This window comes from Callorhinus ursinus, unplaced genomic scaffold, assembly GCF_003265705.2.
Source record: "Callorhinus ursinus isolate GAN/ISIS: 27379988/994484 unplaced genomic scaffold, GSC_fseal_2.0 scaffold43, whole genome shotgun sequence".
NCBI classification, from domain to species: Eukaryota; Metazoa; Chordata; class Mammalia; order Carnivora; family Otariidae; genus Callorhinus; species Callorhinus ursinus.
The window spans coordinates 10242243-10263727 of NW_027397105.1; the positions used below are offsets into that span (position 1 = coordinate 10242243).

General features: G+C 46.2%; 1 protein-coding gene across 6 annotated transcripts in view; it reads right to left on the bottom strand.

The window, feature by feature from the left end:
• Positions 1 to 710: 710 nt before the first annotated feature.
• Positions 711 to 21485, bottom strand: part of SPECC1 (sperm antigen with calponin homology and coiled-coil domains 1) — a 270576-nt gene continuing 249801 nt past the window's right edge. For all 6 annotated transcript variants that reach the window (XM_073881771.1, XM_025864041.2, XM_025864042.2 and 3 more), the window contains 3 exons: positions 19493 to 19609; positions 13101 to 13160; positions 711 to 4198 (listed from right to left, as the gene is read on the bottom strand). In XM_073881771.1, coding sequence (XP_073737872.1) covers positions 4109 to 4198; positions 13101 to 13160; positions 19493 to 19609 — 267 coding nt within the window. In that variant the 3' untranslated portion in view covers positions 711 to 4108. The remainder of the gene's footprint in view (positions 4199 to 13100; positions 13161 to 19492; positions 19610 to 21485) is intronic.

Consider the following 21485-nt stretch of genomic DNA (forward strand, 5'->3'; position numbering starts at 1 on the left):
TGAAGGTGGCTGTGGGTAATCAGCTGTCGGATCTGTTAACTTCTCCCATTGCCTGAGAGCCCACGGAGGAAAATGAGCCATGGCTGCTGTTCTGGCTCAGTGCGTGGTAAGGCCTTATCAGAGACTGCAATTCTCAGAAGACGGGAGGGTCCCTTCGGAGACAAAGACCAGTGACAGTGGATCTTCCCCGGGAGGAGGGAGAAGTAAAGATTCTCCGGCCGAGAGTGGGCAGCCCCCCTTTTCCTCTCCCGTGGGTGGGGCCGGCCACCTAAGACACCAGGGAACCAGGGCCTCCCACGATGCCTGAAGAGCCATGGGCACGCACAGCGCACCAGGGTCTGAATGCAGCGGGCATCCCGCGTCTGTTCAAGTTCACATGAACCCCGCCTCTTCAACCTTGGCGCCCTCCCTGCCTCTGGTTTCCAGGCCTGGTCCGGGCTCATCTGCACAGCTCTGCAGCACCCCGTGTCGGCCCTGAACGGTCACTCGCCCCAGTGACTGCAGTCCCAGCAAGAGGACTCAGAATGTGAAGAGGCGGAAAAGCCATCGGGACCCCAGTCCTTTCCAGAAACTTCCAGTAACGCCGCCGGCAGGAGCAGCTCAGTGGGGACCACGGCCCAACGAGGAATAAAAGACGAGAAGGTGCTAGTTGGAATGGCGGCTTAGGCATTCTGACAAAGGTCAGAAACAGTAAATGTCACTGGGAAAAATTCACAATCAGACCGAAACAAAATATATTTATTAGAAATATTACACAGTCATACAGCATACACTTCCATGTTAATAGTTAAATACATCCATGTTGGCATGTCACGTCCTGGGTGTGCTCTTTGTAGAAACGAGGCCACAGATGTATCAACTGCATCCAACTAATGTAGTTAAAATTAGGGAGCTACGGAGGATGTTCCAGTCTTAGCCAAAGTCTAACCTGGGTCAAGAAAAGTGAAACACCCAGGGAACGTGGGCAAAGGAGATATTAAAAATACTTTTTTAAAAAGGTAGTTAGGCTCTATGTCTCTTACTGCGCGTCCTCGGGGGCTCATCTCAAAATGGCACGCAAGCTTGGGAATGGGAGAAGCTGCAGCTAGATTTGGCAAGTGGGTGTGCAGAGAAGGGCCCGCGTCCCCTCCTTCCACAGGCCAGTGAGACACCCGCCCTCCGCCCCCGCATGGGGAAGTGGGAGAAGGAGCTTCAGAGAAATGGCCAGTGTCGTCTGGGGGAACAGAACCCTGCAGATATTCGTCACCTCTAGATGGCTAATTGCTTTGGGATGCTTCGGATGGTCTCAACAAAAGCTCCAAAACAATAGCTGAATGAAGAACGAAAACCAGAGACTAACCTCATTTCTGAAGTGAGAAGGCACAGGACAAGAGAAGTGGGTGTTTGCCGGGTTGCTCAGAACGAGAACCCCGGGGAGCAGGGCCATGGTGCTAACCCTCAGCCAACAGAGCCCCCGTCCATGGAAGACCTCACAATGATGAAAACCATGGACGTCTCTCTAGGTCTTTAAAAAACTCCACTCTTTTGGGTCTGGCATTTTGCATCTATCTTTTCTAGAAGAACAATGCATTAAAAAAGGGGGGGGGCGGTCTGCAGACCCACCGCACGACTTTAAATGACTACTGGCTGAAGGGAGGTGAGAACAAAAGTGGATATTGCAAGTCTCGGGACAGAAAACTAGAAATGGTACAATTGGCTGACACGACCCTGTTTCCTCAATTGATCAATTTTCCACGTTCACCTTGTGGTTGGAGCGCTCTGGCTAAAAATGGATCTGAAAACCCCATCCTGTGGCCCAGCCCCGGGGCCAGAGGAGCATCCCCCCCGCCGGGTCCCCTAAGTGCTGGAAGGCCAGGTCCTGCAGCCCAGCCACCTTCGGTCCCTCTCCCTGGACCCGGCAGGGCCAGACGGGCCCCTAACACCACTTGTGTTTCTATGAGCAGGACACATGCTTCCCCTTCTAGAAGCATGCCCACTGGCAAAGAAAATGGTACCCAAGGAGCTTCTTTGAGTTATAAAAATAAATCACACATGACCTTTCTTTTATAGGACATTTCTTTCCTTCTTTTTCCCCTAAAGGGAGCAGGCTCAGTGTAGGGCGAGGGGAAAGAACACCACCGCCGCCACCACTGCGTAGACACTGCTTGGCCCAGAGCTGGATCACCTGACTCATTTACAGTAATCACTAAAAACGGCGTCAATAATGCTGAACACCCCCTCCAGGTATCCCAAGCACCTCAACTGCCTCTCCCACACAAACCCTGCAGTAAATTCCAGATTAAACACATCGACCGACAGCTCAACCCAACTCCTCGGGATATTACCTTCCCCCACTGCAATGGAGAGCAAGGCAGAAGCTCCGGGGTAATGAAAACTCATCAGTTATGTCAACAAAGGACAGATGCGTGAAGTAACACAACGGGAGTACTTTCCATTTGGATATGTGCATCAGGAAGGAGTAAATTAAATTTGTTCAGACTGCCTCTAACTCCCATGTGAAAACAAAGGAGCCATGGGGGGGGGCGCTTTACCAAACTGCCCAGCCCCAACCTGCGCTCACGGCCCCAACCTGGGGAGCGAGATCAAAGGCGGTCTCTCCTCTCAGGGGTTGTCAGGGGAACTCTGAAAATATACAGACTAGATCCCCGCTCCCATTGTTCCAGATGCTCTGATTCAACGGATGGAGCAGGCCAGGGGTGTGTGCTTTGAACCAGCTCCCTGGAAGGTTCTGACCTGGGGCCACAAAGGAGAACCCTCAGCAGGCGATGGGTGGCGCCTTGAGAAGGAGGGATGATCCCTCCGCAGAGCCCAGCAGCTGCCTCTCCCGAGGTGGTCTGGAGGGAGGGGCTAACACATGCCTCTTCTGGGACAGGGCCCGGGGCCACCGAGCAGCCATCCCGTAACTGCCAGTGACCGAGGACAGCGCAGCCCTTTGCTGCTGACGAGTCACCTGACGGCCCAGGGGAGCCACACCTTCATGGGCTATGCAACGTGCACCCATGTGCCCACCACGAACACCTGCCAGGGGTGCCCACTTGCACTTCTGAGCCCCCTCTCCCCGCCCCGGGGCGGTTCTGGCGGGAGCTCTGCTGTCGGCCCTTACAGGAGAGCAGACGTAGAGCCATCTCTGCCCACCCCCTCAGGGCTTGCTTCGGCCCTGCAAATGCAAAGGGCCTGATGGGGCACTAAAACCCAAGTCCAGAGTTGAAATAGTGTTTACACTTGCTGTCTGCCCAGGATCCCCAGACATACACACCTCTTCGGCCTGAGCGTGCAAACACACGAAGACCTGGGTGGGCAAGTGAGGAACGTTCTGCACCGGGCCGAATGTGTGTGGGCTTTCACGAAGGGGAATGGGAATGAAGCGGGGGGGACGACGACACACAAAGGGAGGGGGCGACAGTGGCTGATGTCTCCCTTTCAGCACGGACACACAGATGCACACTCCGTCTGCGGACCACCCTGCGGGGGGACACTGCAGCCAGCCACCCAGGGGCTGCTTTGTATTCTCACACCTCTTCTCCACCCAGAGATTCCAATCAGCGACAGCGAGATCTAAAAAGCGTGATCAAGTTCTAGGTGTCACAACTGTTATCTAGCACGCAAGCACGTTTCCCCAAAAAGCAGGGCTTGTAGGTTTCCAGGCGGCGCGAGACCAAAATGTTTGTCTTTTTGCGTTTTGCTGTGTGTTTCTTTTTTGGAGGGGGTGGGTGGTGGCAAGGGCAGAGTTTTTCTAAAGGCAGGAACCCCGGTTTTTAGTGAAAAGACGACTGCTTTGGAAGTGCTGTTGGTGGTGGATCTCGGCAGCTCACGGGTGAAATTGCACCGCGTGACCCGAGATGTCCTACTGGGTTCTCGTGGAGGGAGCCTGGGCTGAAGGACGGAGGCCAGTGCGGGGAGCAAAGCTTCCCCAGCTGACGCTCAAAATGCATCTGGATTTAAAGCGGATCTGGGGCAGAACCCCGTTCCGTTTCTTGTTTGCGTGTTGGTCCCCCTGGATGGAGTGCTGTGGGCGGTGGTGGATGGAGCAGGGCCTGTGGAAAGTGACCAGGTGCTTCGAGGACCAGCTGCAGGCCAGGGCGGGCGGTGTCTCTTGGGCCCTTGGGCTTTACGTCTCAAAGTACTTGTAGATCTGGGCCACGTACTGCATCACGCTCTGCCAGTCGGGCCGGTCTGTGTACAGCATCTCACTGAGCTCCTGCAGGAGAAAAGAACAGGTCACGCTGGGGACACCACAGACCGCCCCCACCTTCCCACAGAAGGCCTTGGCTCCAGGTTGGGGCTGGTGTTGCCTAGAAACCCTCTTCCACCTGCTTGGACAGAAAGTGTAGGCAACACTGAAGTGGTGTTAAATGTGATTTAAGTTAATAGAAAAGTGTTTTATTCCTATTTAATCAGGATATGCCATCCCTTAAAATTTTTCTTAAAGATTTTGTTTATTTGAGAGAGGATAGTGAGAGAGAGCATGAGGGGGGGAGGGGCAGAGGGAGAGGGAGAAGCAGACTCCCCGCTGAACAGGGAGCCCAACGTGTGGCTGGGTCCCAGGACCCCGGGATCACAACCCAAGCTGAAGGGAGATGCTTAACCGATTGAGCCACCAGGGCATCCCGAGATACTGTCCCCTTTAAGAAACATTAAACATGACTTCCTGCCCCTTTACCTTAATAACATGACAGCATTAAAAAAATTTCGTAAAGAGAAAGTCATCCCTAACTCCATTATCATAGGATGATTTCCATTTTTCTAAGTTATACTGGAATGTGCACCTATGTTCTCCACACTTCCATCATGTGGACATACGTATTAGTATGTGCTCTGTGCTTTTATTTTATTATTTTTTTAAGGGGGGTGGTGGGAGGGGCCGAAGGAGAGGGAGAGAGAGAATCTCAAGCAGGCTCCATACCCAGCGTTAAGCCTGATGGGGGGCTCGATCCCAGGAGCCTGAGATCATGACCTGAGCCGAAATCGAGAGTCGGACGCTCAAGTGACTGAGCCGCCCAGGCGCCCCTCTGTGCTTTTCCACTTAACGTTTTCCATACACAACTTCACAAGCTGCTGTGATGTGTCCCTGGCTGTCATGGTAGGCAAGGCTCACAGTCCAAGGAGTGGCTGCCCCACAGTTGACATGACAACTAATGCGACATGTAGCCTGTGTTCACTTCTTCACGTTACAGACTTTGCAGAAAGCATCGTCGTGGCGTGTTGTTGAATTTGTGGCTTGAGATGAACTCTCATGAGTGGGATGACCACAAAAGCCCTGAACCAACGGAACATGCAGACACTGTCTTATCAGAATTCAGTGTTAGATGGGGCGCCTGGGTGGCTCAGTCAGCTAAGCGTCTGCCTTCGGCTCAGGTCATGATGCCAGGGTCCTGGGATCGAGCCCCACATCGGGCTCCCTGCTCAGCAGAGAGCCTGCTTCTCCCTTTCCCTCTGCCTGCTGCTCTGCCTACTTGCGCTCTCTATCTCTCTGTCAAATAAATAAATAAATAATATCTTAAAAAAAAAAAAAGAATTAAGTGTTAGACCATTTAACGTTTGTTGTTGTTGCTCTTTCTCCCCTAGTTTCGTAGGCGATCAGCAATGAGACAGTAGAGACCAGAGCGTGACAGGCAGGAGGGCTGGCTGCTCTCTATCAAGCAGCCAGTCAACTGTTCCCAAAATGTCTGCCGCTGAACGTATTAAATAATTCACTTGGCGGTTGAATTTGGATTCTTTTGTGTTCACGAGAGAACAGTAGGAAAGGACTCTGATGTAAAGCCAGGAGCAGGGATGCGGTGGAAAAGCAAGGTTGAACTTACTTAGCATATCTGTTCTTGGATGGTGACAGAAATGAGACCTGTAACCGGCCATTTATTTTGTTTCCACGACACCTAAATATCTTTTACGAGTTTTGCTTCTTGACTGTGCTAAAAAAAAATGACCAGCCTATCACTGGCAAGGATGTGTCTTCTGTCTCAGAGAGGACACGGGAGTCCGATCAATATTCACAGCTCTACTCAGACTACCTCATCAGGTGCCTGAATCTGACAGTAGTAACATTAAAACTATTTTGGTCCATTGTCAACACACACATTTGAAGAAATATTGTAGCATGTTTCAGGAGAAGGGACAGTATGCTGCCTGACCCCAAATCTGAGGCTGCATGACATTTATTTGTATTAGTAGCTGAAAACCTTTCAAGATAGAAAGAACCAGGCCCAGATGGTTTCACTGGAAAATTCTGCCAAATACTCAAGGAAGAAATAATACCAATTCTGCACATTCTCTTCCAGGAAATAGAAGAGGAGGCACACTTCCTCACTCATTCTGTGAAGCCAGCATCGCCCTAATACCAAAGCAGACAGAAACATGACGAGAAAGCTACCCACTTCCCACATGGACACAGACACAAAAATCCTTAACAAATATTAGCAAATTGAATCATGATCAAGTGGGGTCCATGTCAGGAATGCAACACAGGCTCAACATCCATCAGTGTTATTCATATGAACAGACTTAATAAGAAAAATCATATGATATTATCAACAGATGCAGAAAAAGCATTTACACATATACCTTGAAGATATTCGTGGGTTCGGTTCCAGACCACCACAATAAAGCCAACACAGCATATATAAGTCAAATGAATTTTTTGAGTTTCCAGTGCATAAAACTTACGTTTTCACTATACGGTAGTCTAATATGTCTGCAACAGCATATGTCTAAAAAAGCCCAACAAGGTACATTTGACTCTCACACAACACAAGCTTGAACCGTGTGGATCCACTTATGTGTGGGTTTTTTTTTTGGATAAATAGAGTATGGTACTATATGTATATTTTCTCTTCCTTATGATTTTCTTAATAACATATTTTTCCCTGGGCGCCTGGGTGGCTCAGTCGGTTAAGCATCTGCCTTCGGCTCAGGTCATGATCCCGGGGTCGTGGGATTGAGTTCCGCATTGGGCTCCCTGGAAGCCTGCTTCTCCCTCTGCCTCTGCCTCTCTCTCTCTGCCTCTCATGAATAAATAAATTTTAAAAAATCTTAAAAAAAAATTAAAAAACACATATTTTTCCTCTACCTTAAGAATACAGTATGTAATATACGAAGCATAAAAAATATTTATTAATCGATTGTTTACATTATCAGTAAAGCTTCTGCTCAACAGTAGGATATTAGCAAAGTTTCTGGGGAGTCAAAAGTTATACAGAGATTTTTCGACTGCCTGGGGGGGGGTTGGTGCCCCCAGCCTCTGTGCGACAAGGTCAACTGTACATTCCTTAATTAAAAAATATTTTCTTGCTAAAAAAATGCTAACCATCATTTAAGCTTTCAGCAAAGTGTAATCACTGATGACAGAGCACTATCACAAATACAATGTAATTATAAATAATAATTCTAAGAATTACCAAAACGTGACACAGAGACACAAAGTGAACATGTGCTGTTGGCAAAATGGAGGTGATAGACTTGCTTGATGCAGGATTGTCACAGAAAAAATGTAGTATCCGTGAAGCTCAATACAGTGAAACACAAGTGAGGTAGGCCTGTTTACAAAATTCCACAACTATTCATGATAAAAACTCCCCCAAAGCTAGAAAAATAGAAGGGTATTTCTTTTACTTAATAAAAGATAACATACAAAAGCCAACAGCTGACCTCAAACTTAATGGTGAGGGACTGCACACTTTCCCACTAAGATCAGGAGAAAAGAACAAGGCAAGCATGTGTTCTCTCATCTTTCCCACTCAACACTGTACCAGAAGTTCTAGCTAATGCAATAAGGCAAGAAAAAGAAACAAAAGGCATACAGATTGGAAAGGTAGGACTAAACCTGTCTTTATTTGCAGAGGACATGATTGTCTATGTAAAGAACTCCAGGCTACCAAAAAACCCGTTGGAACTAATATGCAAGTCTAGCAAGATCTCAGTCAATAGTTTTCCCATTATATGCCATCAATGAGTAACAGACATGGGAAACCAAACCAAACCATTTAAATGGCATTAAATTTTAATAAAGGATATATATGCAGAAAACTTGTTTATAAAACACTATATGCAGAAAACTACAAAGCAATGATGGAAAAAATCAAGAAGCTCTAAATAAATGGAGAGTATTGTATGTTCATGGATAGGAAGACTGAGTATTGACAAAAATGTCAATTCTTCCCAATCTGATCTATGGATACAACACAATCCCAATCAAAGTCCCAGCAGGGTTTTTTTTTTTGGGGGGGGGGGTAGATATTGACAAACTGATCTAAAATTTATAAAGCAAAGGTACTAGGACAACCAAAGAAATTCTAAAAAGAAGAATAAGGTTGGAAGACTTGATTTCATGATCAAGTTGTATGAATCAGGACAGTGTGGTATTGACCAAGTGACAGATGCTCAGATCATGTTATATCTATTTTACCACAATAAGAATAATTGAAAAAAAAAAAGATAAGGCTTCCTGCCCTTGGGAGCTCATGGTCTTGCGGGGGATGGAGATTAAATCCTATAATCAGATAAATTACAATGTAATGCTGCATGAGCTATATAGTACTATGAGTAAATTGTGCATTAAGAGCCCAAAAGGTAGGCATGGCTGTCTTGGATGCAGGGTCATGAAGGAGGTAAGATGTGGGCTCTGGAGGAGGCCGGCCTGCTTGACTCTTGCCTTTGCTAATCACTAATGTGTGACCTTTTACGGAACTGCACCTGCCTCAGTGTCCCACCTACAGGAGCATCTGTCTCCACAGGATTCCTGAGAGCGCTCAATGAGTCAACCCATGGAAAACGACTGGGGGCGCCTGGGTGGCTCAGTTGGTTAAGTGTCCGACTCCTAATTTCAGCTCGGGTCATGATCTCAGGGTTGCAGGATTAAGTCCTGTGTCAGGCTCTGCGCTCAGCACGGAGTCTGCTTCTCTCTTTCTCCCTCTCCCTCTTCCCCTCCCCCTGCTTACGTGTGCTCGCTCTCTCTAAATAAATAAATAAAATCTTAAAAAACAACAAAAAAAGAAAATGCTTGGCGCATAGTCAACATGAAAAAATACTTTCCATACTATTAAACTCAAATCAACTCTAAGTAGCCTTCATAAAGTTTGTACTGCAGAACAGGCTCAGTTACGCCTAAGGAATCATTCTGATATCCTCTTAAACTCCAGAGTTGTAAAGACCTCCCCGTCCTGATCTCTGTGTGTAGTGACTGTTCGGGTGGCTTACCCCACAGGCAACACCCTCACAGACTGTATGATTCAGCACGAGGGTCTTCCCTTCACCAGGACAGAAACACCTCAACGCTCGGAGGACACACATTCTGGCTGTTCTTCCGGTAACGGCCATGATGGCACCTGTCCTCTTTAACCAGTTCCTTCTGTGAGGAGTTGCTCACACTTGTGATATGATGGGCTAAACCTCTCTGTCCCACTGTGGCTGAAAAGGAATGCATTCTAAAATTGGGAGAACATGTCAAGCTTTCATTTAAAAAATAATCTCATCCTTGCTAATATGCCACACCCAGAAACCTGTATTTCCTTGGAACTACAACTGTAAGTGAATTTTTTCCCCCTCACTAATTTTACAATAGACTTTGATCAAAGACCTGGGGTTATTACTGCTGCCAGTTCTGACTATATATTTTATAAGTATCATGTGTAATCAAGAACTATTTTTCAGTCCACATCAAGGTACGGCAAAGCAAATTTCATAATGCAGGAAGTTTCTGTTTTGTTGATGGCACAAGCTAGTTAAATTGCTCACAAACATCCCTAAATGCTTTTGAGATTAATTATTATGCTTGTCAGTATCTCCTCACAGACATCTGTAAATATGAAACTGCTGGCTCTGACAATTGGTTCAACAAGATGATCTCATTCCTAGCTTTCACGAAGTCCTGCCTTATGTCAGATAAACTTTAGGGAAAAAACGTTAAATTAAAAAAGAAGCAAATTTTAGCTGTAACACGACAAAGAAAAACATATTCTGTGTATACTATCGTCTAACAAGTTCTCATTTTTTTCTTGGATTCTTTACGTTAATTATCTGTTACTTGTTAGCTGTTCAGTGTTTCAGAAGGGAAGATAAATCAGGTTCTTTTTACCCCATCTTGGCCAGACATGTGTGTCACCTCCTTTCTAAATTCTCTAGCCTCTTATTTATGTGACAGGGACATCTGTTTCTTAAAAAGTTTCATAGAATTTGGACTTACTGGGATTTTTTGCGTGCATGACTACATTTTTAAACAATGAAGTCGATTTCTTTAATGGGTAAGGTTCTATTTCGTTTTGAGTGAGTTTTGGAGAAATACTTACGTTTAGTATTTGAAGAAATATATTTACATTTCTTTAGAAAATTGCTCATTCTGTTTTAAACATATTGGTGTAACACTGTTCATAGTACCGACGTCTCTATGACAGCTGGACCTTTTTTGCTTTTTCATTTCTCAGATTCCCCACATCCCCTGAGGGTTACAGACCTGTGGCTCACTGTGCCTTCATTTGGATTTTCCCAATCACTCATGAGACTGAACGTCTTTTTAAATGTTTATGAGCCACTCATGGTTTGCCTATTCTAGCCTTTGATAATTTTCTACTAAGTTGTGTTTTTATTATTAGTAGAAATTATTTATAGATTATCTGTCTTCTCTTTATTTTTTATGCAGTTCTGTTATGATGTGTCTGGATAGGTATTGTGCGTGATTCATCTTGTTTGAGGTTCATTAAGAATCTATGGTCTTTCATCATTCTGGAAAAATTTCAGGCACCATTTCTTCAAATATTCTCTCTCCCATTCTTTCTTTCCTCTTCTTCTGGAATTCCCATTGGCCATGGGACTTAGAAATTGTCTGATTTTATCTTCCATTCGCTTAAGCTCTGCAACAGACACTATCAGTTGGTTAATCTAATAGTCATTCCGAACCTCTCTATCCCTTGTAGGCTTCCCACTAAAGAGAATGGAGAATATAAATTGCTTACTTTCTCAAATTCCCTTGCAGCTGGGGTGACCACGTAACAGAGTACTGCCAATGAACTGAGGGGCTCTGGGAAGCCTTTTGATTTCCTTATCAAAGGGGGAAGATAGGGGGCGCCCGGGTGGCTCAGTCGTTAGGTGTCTGCCTTCGGCTCAGGTCATGATCCCAGGGTCCTGGGATCGAGCCCCGCATCGGGCTCCCTGCTCCACGGAAAGCCTGCTTCTCCCTCTCCCACCCCCCCCGGCTTGTGTTCCCTCTCTCACTTTGTCTCTCTCTCTGAAAAAAAAAAAGGGGGGGGGAAGATATGAGGCACTTGTTCCATCCTTTCCCCCTCCTTCCTGTCCAGCAGATGGGAGTGATGTCTGGAGCATGGCAGCCATGTTCAACCACAGAGGACATGAGGACAAAGAGCCAACAGATTAAAGATGGTGGAGTGTAGACAGGACACACTCTGGAGTCCTTGATTACAATACTGAACAGTGAACCAATCCTGAAACTACTTCTGGACTTCTCATTAAAAAAAAATAAAATTAACAGCTTTATGGTTTAAGCAACTGTTAGTTGGGTTTTCCATTTCTTGAATTTGTTTTTTAAAAAAGATTTTATTTATGTATTTGAGAGAGAGTGAGAGAGAGCACACACATGTACCTGAGTGTATGTGGGGGTGTGTGTGGGGGGGTAAGGGCAGAGGGGGTCTCATGACCTGAGTCAAAATCAAGAGTTGAACGCCCAACAGACTGAACCACCCAGGCATCCCCCCATTTCTTGAATCTCAATACATACTAATACAATTCCTCTATTATATTTTCCACTTTTTAAATGTCTGTTTCATGTTCTGGATAACGTCCTTAGTTCTGTTTTCCAGCTCAGTAGTTCTCTTTTCTGCTATCAGTTTTTCAATCCAAGGGGCTTTTTTAATTTCTAATTTTTATTTCTACTAGTTTCATTTGATTCTTTTTCCAAATCTTTTTTTTTAATAGTACCCCGGTCCTTATGATTTTTATTTCCTCTTTTACCTCTTTAATATGTTTAAACATAGTCTTTTGTAGTCTCTTTCTTATTATTTTATTATCCCACATTCTGGTAGCGGATCCTCTTTTTCCTCTATCTGCTGATTAGGTCAATTAGATAATTTTCTTGAGTGTTTTGTAATTTTGGATTGTGAATGTATTTTCAGTGGCCATTGTACCACTGAAGCTATGTGCCTCACACAGTATAAACTAGGGGCTTCTTGCAGCACAGATATAAATTTGAACTCCAAACCTCATCTGGCCCAGTTTTCTTTTCTTGCAGATTTTCCTTTATTTGGACACACACACGCACACACACACACACACACACACACACACACACACAATCCAAGGTGGAAACCAAGCTTCCATATCACTTCCCTTGACTGGCAGGTAGAGTTGTTTATTTTCCCCTTCACTAAGAAGAACATCATTTTGTGACCTTGGGTTTTGTGCAAGGGTCTCAGTACTAATGTTCTGTTTAAGGGAGCTCAGCACCTTGTCTCTTGTTCTTGTGTGGGCATTAAATAAAACCTATACCCATTAGGGAGCCTTTTACTATGAGCCCTCTGCCAGCACTCCCAGACCCACTTCTGAGGCTTGCCAGTCTTAGTTTATGCCTCGTGGCTCTGGTTTTCACTTCCCTTTGGATTTCTGACATCTGGCCATTTCCCATTCTTTCTTCTGACCACATCTATGTGTTGGTATTTTTATAATTACATTTTATCCAGATTTCTAGGTGACTTGAACAAAAGAGCTTTAATAATTCAGTCCAACGTGCTTCCAGATATGAAATTTATCCACAATGAAATCTCTGAAAAAACTCTAAATCATATGTGGTTAGACTAACTGAATTAAAAAAAAATTTTTTTTTTTTTTTTTTGAAGTAGGCTCCACACCCAGTGCATAGCCCAATGTGGGGCTTGAACTCACAACCCTGAGAATTGAGACCTGAGCTGAGATCAAGAGTCAGATGCTGAACCGACTGAGCCACCCAGGTGCCCCAATAATATTTTCATATTCGGGATCACGAGTAACAGATCTTTAGCAAATGGATTTTAATGTTCTGTAAGAAATTGTTCAGTAGATGGCATAAAGTTCTTTCTCCTATAAGTAGAATAAGGTGTCACAAGGATATAAAATAGGATACTTACCAGGCTGGGTTTGATGCCTACACTTTCGGCTGCTTCAAATGCCAACAAGAGATTCCTTTTCTAGGTTAGAAGGACAGAGACTGGAATTATCAACTAAAAACACATAGCTTTTGAAAAAAATAAAAATAAATATAAAAATGTATAGTTTTTGCCAGGAAAGAACACTAAATGACACTCCGATATAGATGAGCTACTATTATAAAACACTTAAAATTTTAAGTCAAATATGCAAACAGCGTTTCAGTCCAAGGAAGAAAATGATTGACAGGTTAAATAATTAAAATGACATTACTGATTGATTCCTGACTATCAGAGATAAATATGTGTTCAGTTACTTTTTACTTTGCCACAATTTACGACCTGCACATTCTGTTGTGTGTCAAGAGTTGTTTTATCACGGTGCTATATATGCCATTTCCTCCTAGAATTCTAAAGGCACCATTCCACATTTAGCCCGAATTTGCAGCTTCTTCTTGAGACTCTTTCTGGCTCTTTGGATGTTTCCTCACCTGGATGAACTTAAGGATCACTTAATCCTGCCTCCTTCCCTCCACAGTTCCCTTGAGAGTCATTAGGATAACATCAAAATTTAATTAGATTGGTATATTAAGTTTAATCAAGAGAGTCATGTTCCTGTAAGTAGTATTCACGTTTTATGTTCCCCAGTAGAATTTCATGATTTTATGCATTTGGATTTTATGCATTTGGATTTGATACATAATTTTATCCCTTTTTCCATTTCCGCATAGCCTCCGCCCTCTGTCCTTGGGTGCACATCTGGTTCCTGGAGGTGGGTGGGCCCTGCCCTGAGACTGAAGCAAACTCTCTGCTCTAGGCACCAGGTCATGGAAAAAGAGAAAGACAAGGCTGTGCATGTTTTCTCCCAGGCTGTGGCCGAGGCCTGTGAAAGCTGTTGATCTGTGGTCATCTCGCCCAAGCCACCAACCCTCTTCCTCCAAATTAAGGGAAATTTATGGGCATGAACTAGAAACGATATGCTTGTTTCCATACCACCGCTTTCTGTTCTGCTGAGACAGGAGCTCTAAGTTGGCTCCTGGTTTCCTTTAATTGGGCCCAAACTTGTGGCAGCTGTCTCCTATTTTGTGCTTATTTTAAAGTTCCTTTTGATTAGTTTTGAGGGGGAAGGGGGCTTGTAAGCCAGTTTTTCGGCTACCATTATTCCAGAAGTCATGGCATTTGATAGGCAATGCCAACTTGTTTTCTAAAATGCTACACCTGGGACACCTGGCTGGCTCAGTTGGTGGAGCATGGGACTCTTAATCTCAGGGTTGTGAGTTCGAGCCCCATACTGGGCATGGAGCCTACTTAAAAAAAAGGAAGGCTGCACCAATTTTCAATTCCAGCAATAGTGTGTAAGTGTCCATTTTCTCACACTTTTACCTGCATAGACTATTATGACCAAGCACTGTTATCTAATTCTTTCACTGCAACGGTGTCAGGCCCCCGCGAGGCCAGGGGGTGGGGGGTGGAGAAAGCTGCCACTTACAGGGAGCAGGGGGGAGTGTGCCCAGGGAGGAACCGAGAGGTTCCCAGAGCCCTTCCAGCCCCAGGATAGCGTCAGCCCCTGGTAGAGATCTTGGTGCTGGCCCCACTAACAGCGCATCTCACCTAAAACTGACAGCAGAAAGCATCCCACGTCCAGAAAATTTCTCCTCTCATGTTAAAATTTTGTTTCAGACACTGACACGAAAACACTCCATTCTATCACATGAATCTGAGTAGCCTACGTGGAAGTTTCATGGGCTGACAGATAAATACGCTTTCTATTGAAAAAAATGCCCAAACCTTCCACTGACTGTAACTCACGTCTCTTTAATGTCTTCCAAGACGTCCTTGTTAGTTTTATCAGAAATTCCCTATTTAACACTGATGTCCAACCGACTTGGTTTCATTACATCCGTCTGGGCAGATGGAACAGCTCATGATTTCTGAACTTCCCGGGCTATCATTAATCTCACAGACCCGCAGTCTTCCACAATCTGACCTGGGTGCTCCCTGAAAACAGCATCCTAGATTAGGGGGAAGACATTCAACCCTACACGTAGAGACCACGGGCCCCTGTACCACAAGGACAACGGGAAGTGAGTAAACGGTGGCGTCTGGGTGTTGCATGTTTCCAAATGTGCAGCCAGTGACCAGGGCAGCTGGGCCGTGTGGTGTGTGGGAACCATGGCCACCCACGGCAAGACAACACACTTTCATAAGGAAGCAGTGCTCATGATTCAACGTGTGAAAGCAAACACTTTTAGGTTCGTTATTTTCCAACAGATCCAGAGTGATCTGAGGACGAAGAGCCTAGGTATGCTTTGCATAGGAGCAGACAAACATTTCACACCTTCAGGAAGATTCCTGTTTTAGATAGGGTGTGCGTAAGTGCAGAGACTTCTATTTACGACAGTTTTAGTGAGGTCCTCCGATGATTCTGAATTGTTTTATGCCCACTCTTGACTCAATTATCTTCATAATATCACATGGCAAAGACAGAGGCTGCAAAAAGCGAAGAGAAGGGACACGGAGGTCACTGCTGGAGGTGGGCTCTGCTGCGAGGGGCTTGATGCACAGGCTGCGGGTACCCCACACGGCCCTAGCTTGTCTCTCCTCCTCTCTGGCTGCTCCACTCTGGTTCCCTTTGCTGGGTCATCCTCTCCCTAGACGACAAGCACTGGAGTCAAGGTTCCTTAGCCTTCTCTCCATGCCTCTGTGATATTGTGATTTATAGCAAGAAATATACATTTGGTCTTTGTCCACGGTTCCTGGCACAGGGCTCCTAAAACCCTTATCATTTCCCATATAAGAGCCACAGAGGCATCTTTTGTTACAATCTCTGGTTTTTGTCCTCAGTTCCAGAAATGGCTTCAGAACAACAAAGTTGAAATAGATGTCTCCTGTTACTCGTAACAAACCTCTTTCTTTCTTTTTTTAAAAAGATTGCAACATCTTTTTTTTTTTTTTTAAAGATTTTATTTACTTATTTGAGAGAGAGAGAAGGAGAGACAGCGAGAGTACAAGTGGGCTCGATCCCAGGACCCTGGGATCATGACCTGAGCCGAAGGCTGATGCTCAACCGACTGAGCCACCCAGGCGCCCCAACAAACCTCTTTCAACCGCACCCGAGTTCATGTTAAAGAGCTGATTTTTCAAAAAACCCCAGATAACCTAAGGATGGGGGCTAGCTGCTAGGGGAATCAGCCATGTGATTAGAAGGTTGGAACTTTCAGGCCCATATCCCCTGACCCCAACCTCGGGGAGGGGAGCCAGACTCGAGACTGAGTTCAATCACCGATAGCCAATGGTTTAATCAATCGTGCCTGTGTAAGGAAGCCTCCATTAAGCTCAAAAGGATGGGGTTCAGAAAAGGTGTGTTGGGAGGGTGGTGCACCCCAAGGTCCAAGGGGACAGAAGCTCTTGCGCTCAGGACCCTTTTGGACCTCACCCTAGGGGGCTCCTCATCCAGCTGGTCATTAGTGTCCTTCAATATCCTTTGTAATAAACTGGCAACCTAGTAAGTACTGTTTTCCTGAGTTCTGTGAGCCACTCTAGCAAATTAATTGAACCTAAGGAAGGGGTCACGGGAACCCCTGGTTTAGTCAATCAGTCAGAAGCAAGGTGACAACTACATGGTCACTGGGGTCTGAAGTGGAGGGCACACTCTTGTGGGCCCGAGCCCTTAACCTGTGGGACCCGATGCTCGTTCCAGGCGGACAGTGTCAGAACTGAGTCACACTTGAGGATACCCAGCTGGTGTTGCAGAACTGCCCGGTATGGGCAAAACCCCCCATCTGTTTACAGAAGTATCAGAAATGAAACGCTGGGAGCAGACGTCTGGATACAGACGAGGTTTTCTTTGGAGCTTCCCTTAGGACCTAGGGCCAAGGTGATCTCCACTCTCATGGCTTTAAATACCATCTATACCCGCCCTGTTGGACACGGTAGCTACACCTGACACGTGGCTATTTAAATCAAAAGTAATTAAGATTAAAAATTCAATTTTCCAATCATTGAAAGCCACATTCATTAACGGCCCAATGGACTAGTGGCTACCATGTTGGATAGCGCAAATGTAGAACTTTTCCATCATTTCGATTCACTTAGGCAGCACTTACCTACTCCCTGATGACTCCCGAATCTGCCTTCCAGCTCTGATCTCCCCTCTGATTTCCACATTTATTATCCAACCACCTGCCTGAAACGGCACACTGCATACTTTAGGAACATCTCCCACTTAACGTGATTAAGAACAGAACAGCTTTTTTGGCTTTGTTTTCCGAATGTTTAATGCTCCCGTCCAGCCTGCTTCACGGACTACCAACAAAGGCGCCACACACAAATTTTAGGTCTTGAGATTTTTACATGCTCTGTGATGGTTAATTCTATGTATCGACACGGCTAGGTCATGGTACCAAATGTTTGGCCAAACATTATTCTAGATGTTTCTGTGAAGGTATTTTTAAGATGAGATTAACATTTAAATCGGTAGACTTTGGGTAAAGCACATCACCCACCATAGCGTTAGGCCTTAACAGAAAAAGCCTGATCTCCCTCGAAGAAGAGGGAGTTCTGCCAGCAAACTGCCTTCTGATCCAAACTGTGGCATTCAACTTTCTCACACACACACACACACACACACACACCCTATTACTTCTGTTTCTCTGGAGAACCCTAACACTCCAGAAAATTAAATCACTCTGTTCAGTTATTATCACCATCGGGGCCATGACCATGCGCTGGGCTTTATAATCAAGACAGAACTTTCCGGCATTTCTATTCCTTCCCCATCCTGGAAAATGACCTGTCAGGCTAGACACGCCTCTCCTCGTGTCTTCCCCCACAGCCAACCAGGTACTCAGTCCAGCGGGTTCTATATCTAAGACCTGTTCTGAATCTATCTCCAACTTTCTATCCAAGATGCTACCGCCCCCGCCACAGCTAAATGGCTGGAGTCAGGGATGCTAAGCCCTCAACGTTGATGACTCCAAGAGCCTCCCATCCGGTAGCGCCTCACCCATTCTTGTTCCTTTTCCAGTTCTTCTTCTCACATAACAGCAAGAAAGATCTTTCAAAAACACGAGTCGTGCGTCTCCACCATTTAGAATCCTTCAGTGACTTCCCACCGAGGTTAGAGCAAGAGGCAGATTTCTTTCCAGAGCCCTCCGTGGAAGCCCTGCAGGGTCTGGCCCTGTCTGGACCCCAGAACCATCACAGGCCACTCTTCCCCGCTCCCTGCACTCCGGCCAGCGGGTCTTCCTCCATGTTCCCCGACCACACCCAGGTGTTTTCTTGGTCAGGCTGCTCCCTTGCTCTGGAAAGCTCCCCCCAGCTCTTTGTATTACTGGCTCCTGGTTTGTTCTGAAGAGTATCGCCTCTCAGAGAGGCCTTCTCAGCCTTCCTGATCTAAATTAGGAAACCTGTTCACTCCCACGGCATGAGGTTTCTCTCACAGCTCTTCGGCAATTTATTTATTTATAACATTACCTGTTACAGGCTTACTCGCTTGTGGACCTGTCTCTCTACTTCAGAGGGCAAAGAACAGGTCTACTTTGTTCACTGTTGTCTTTATTACTATGCACGATGCTTGGCAAGAAATACTTGTGGAGAGAATGAGCGCAGGGCCCAGAACAGCATTTTCCAAAGTACGCTCTGTGGATACGATTTTGTAGGATGTTCTAGGTCAGGGTTTGGCAAACTATAGCCCGCAGACCAAATCAGGCCCACAGCCTCTTTGCGTAAATAAAGTTTTATTGGAACACAGCATGCCCATCCGTCTCGTCTCGGGCCACTTGGGCACTACCATGGTAGATGAGGAGCTGTGACAGAGACCCGTGGACCCACAAAGTCCACTATTTGGCCCTTAACAGGAAACTCTGCGAACTCTTGTTGTAGGTAATTGTATTAAAAAATTCTGTGGATCTGATATATGTAGGGTTAAACAGAGTCACACAGGTTTCTCTCATGTTCCTGAAGTCTTTACTGTGCTAATGAGCACTGTGAATCTCTAAGAGTGTGACATAATATACCGTTTCCCAAGCTTATCCGAGCAGCGAGATCCTTTCGTTGGTGCTTCTGGTCCTGAAAACGCTGGCCAAGGTCTTAAAGCCACGGAGGTGAAATTTCATCAAGGCTTTCTCTCAAAAAATGGGTGACGGTCACAGTAAACTGGTCTTCCCTCCATTTTTCCAGGCCACGAGGCAACTGAGAAGTATTTCCCGAGGGTGGGATCCTACGGCCTTGTCATACACTCAGTTATGTCTGCCTGGTACCAATACCCTAATTTCCTGGTCTATAAACACCACCCCAGCAGGATGGACGATATTATAGGAATTCCCCTTGCATGTTCTAGAGGATAACCAGGGGTGACTGGGCAGGTGACTTACCTTCTCCTGACTGTTCAGCTCCTGATATGGGATGTGGGCAGGCAGGTAGGTATGAAGGAGAGCACAGAAGGCCAAGCCGTCACTCCAGCTGCTGCTGAAATTGGTGATATCAATGTTCTGTAGGGGTGGGAAAAGCAGCATTAATCTCCGAACTGTGCAAGGACAGAGAATATGAATGAGACTATGGGAAGATGGGTATCCACCTCTGGGTTTGCAGGAAGGCCGGAGGAGAAACCACCCAAGACTGCCGGGTGTCCATTTAATTTTGGTACCAGCAATGGCCCGGTGTCACCCAAATCCACTCACAGAATCGCATGAAAAAAAGCCGTAAGGGCTCCCAACCCTGGGGAATTTCTGCCTACCCGGTGGTACATGAAAAGCTTCGAGACATCTTATTCTCGAATCCACCCACTCAATTAGGTTTCTTTTTTTAAAGATTTTTTTATTTGAGAGCGAGAGAATGAGAGAGAGAGCCCATGAGAGGGGGAAGGGTCAGAGGGAGAAGCAGACTCCCTGCTGAGCAGGGAGCCCGATGCGGGACTCGACCTCAGGACCCTAAGGTCATGACCGGAGCCAAAGGCCGATGCTTAGCCGACTGAGCCACCCAGGCACCCTCAATTAGCTTTCTATATCCCAGCATTTCCCAGATTTATCTGGTCAAGGAGGAACCCTCATCATGATCGTCATGATGTATGACGCCAATTAACAACCTTAACAACAGGTACACCAAGACAAACCAAGATCTTAAAAACCTAGATGGCTGGTCTCACGGCTTACTCCTGCTAATACCCTCTACACCCCACAACTTGAAGGGCTTCTCAGGGAGAGCAAACCCTTCATACTCAACAGTACCCTCGCTGGCACATCAAATACCCAAGGATTATGAGGTTTCCCGAGGGAAAAGGAGCTTCTGCTCTGGAATTGGTGGGAACCCCAGTAGATGCTTGGTAAACCGTGATGAGGAAAACAGAATCTTTAGAGGAAGGCAGCTCGTGGAGACAATGAAGTGGGCAGAGGTGAGCGGACGGTGAAGAGGCGGCTCTTTCTGAAGGTGTGGACGCCGGACTGCTTCCTCTCCCTCTGCCCAAACCAAACGCCAGTCTGCAGCAGCTTGACTCGGCCCTGGGAAGTGATTTAGGGTGTCTCCACCAGAAGTGGCAGCACTTGAGTAGGGGTGGAAGGGTGAAGAGAACATGGCATGAAGGTAAACTGCAATAGGGAGAGGGAGACTTTGTGGAGTTCTTCCTCACATGTGTATAAAGAAGTTCTGAAGAACACAGGGAGGTGGAAATGTGTAATAAAACATGGTATCAGAGTTTCCCATGCGGTTTCCTGAGGGGTTTGGAAGCAAATGGCCCATAATCTCATTTGAGCGTTTTTGTTTTTGTTTTTCTTTTTCAAGATTTTATCTATTTGACAGAGAGAGAGAGACACACAGCGAGAGAGGGAACACAAGCAGGGAGGAGTGGGAGAGGGAGAAGCAGGCTTCCCGCGGAGCAGGGAGCCCGATGTGGGGCTCGATCCCAGGACCCTGGGATCATGACCCGAGCCGAAGGCAGACGCTTAACGACTGAGCCACCCAGGAGCCCCTCATTTGAGCACTTTATCTAGATTTTCCCTGTGTTCCTCTGAGCTAGCTTGGCCTCTAGCGACGAGGTAGGTCAAATGGCTCGTTTTATAGGAAAGATGAGGAGGTGGTGTCCACACGTCACACACGGTGTACCTGGATGACGGACACTCTGGCAGGCCAAGTCCCCACCCTGTGGCCCTTTCTAGCAAACCTCTTCTGGCTTCTAGCCAGAGTCCAGGGTGACCCAGGTGGACCCTAGAACGTCCCCCCCAAATCGCTGCCTTTCAGGAATGTCGGATTCTCCAGCCTGTTTTGCAATTACGTCTACCTGGGGGAAGGATCTCTGGCTGAGGGCAACACACAACCGTAATAATGCCTTTTCGTTCTGGTTTTCATGACTCAAGCACAACCAGATTTTAAGAG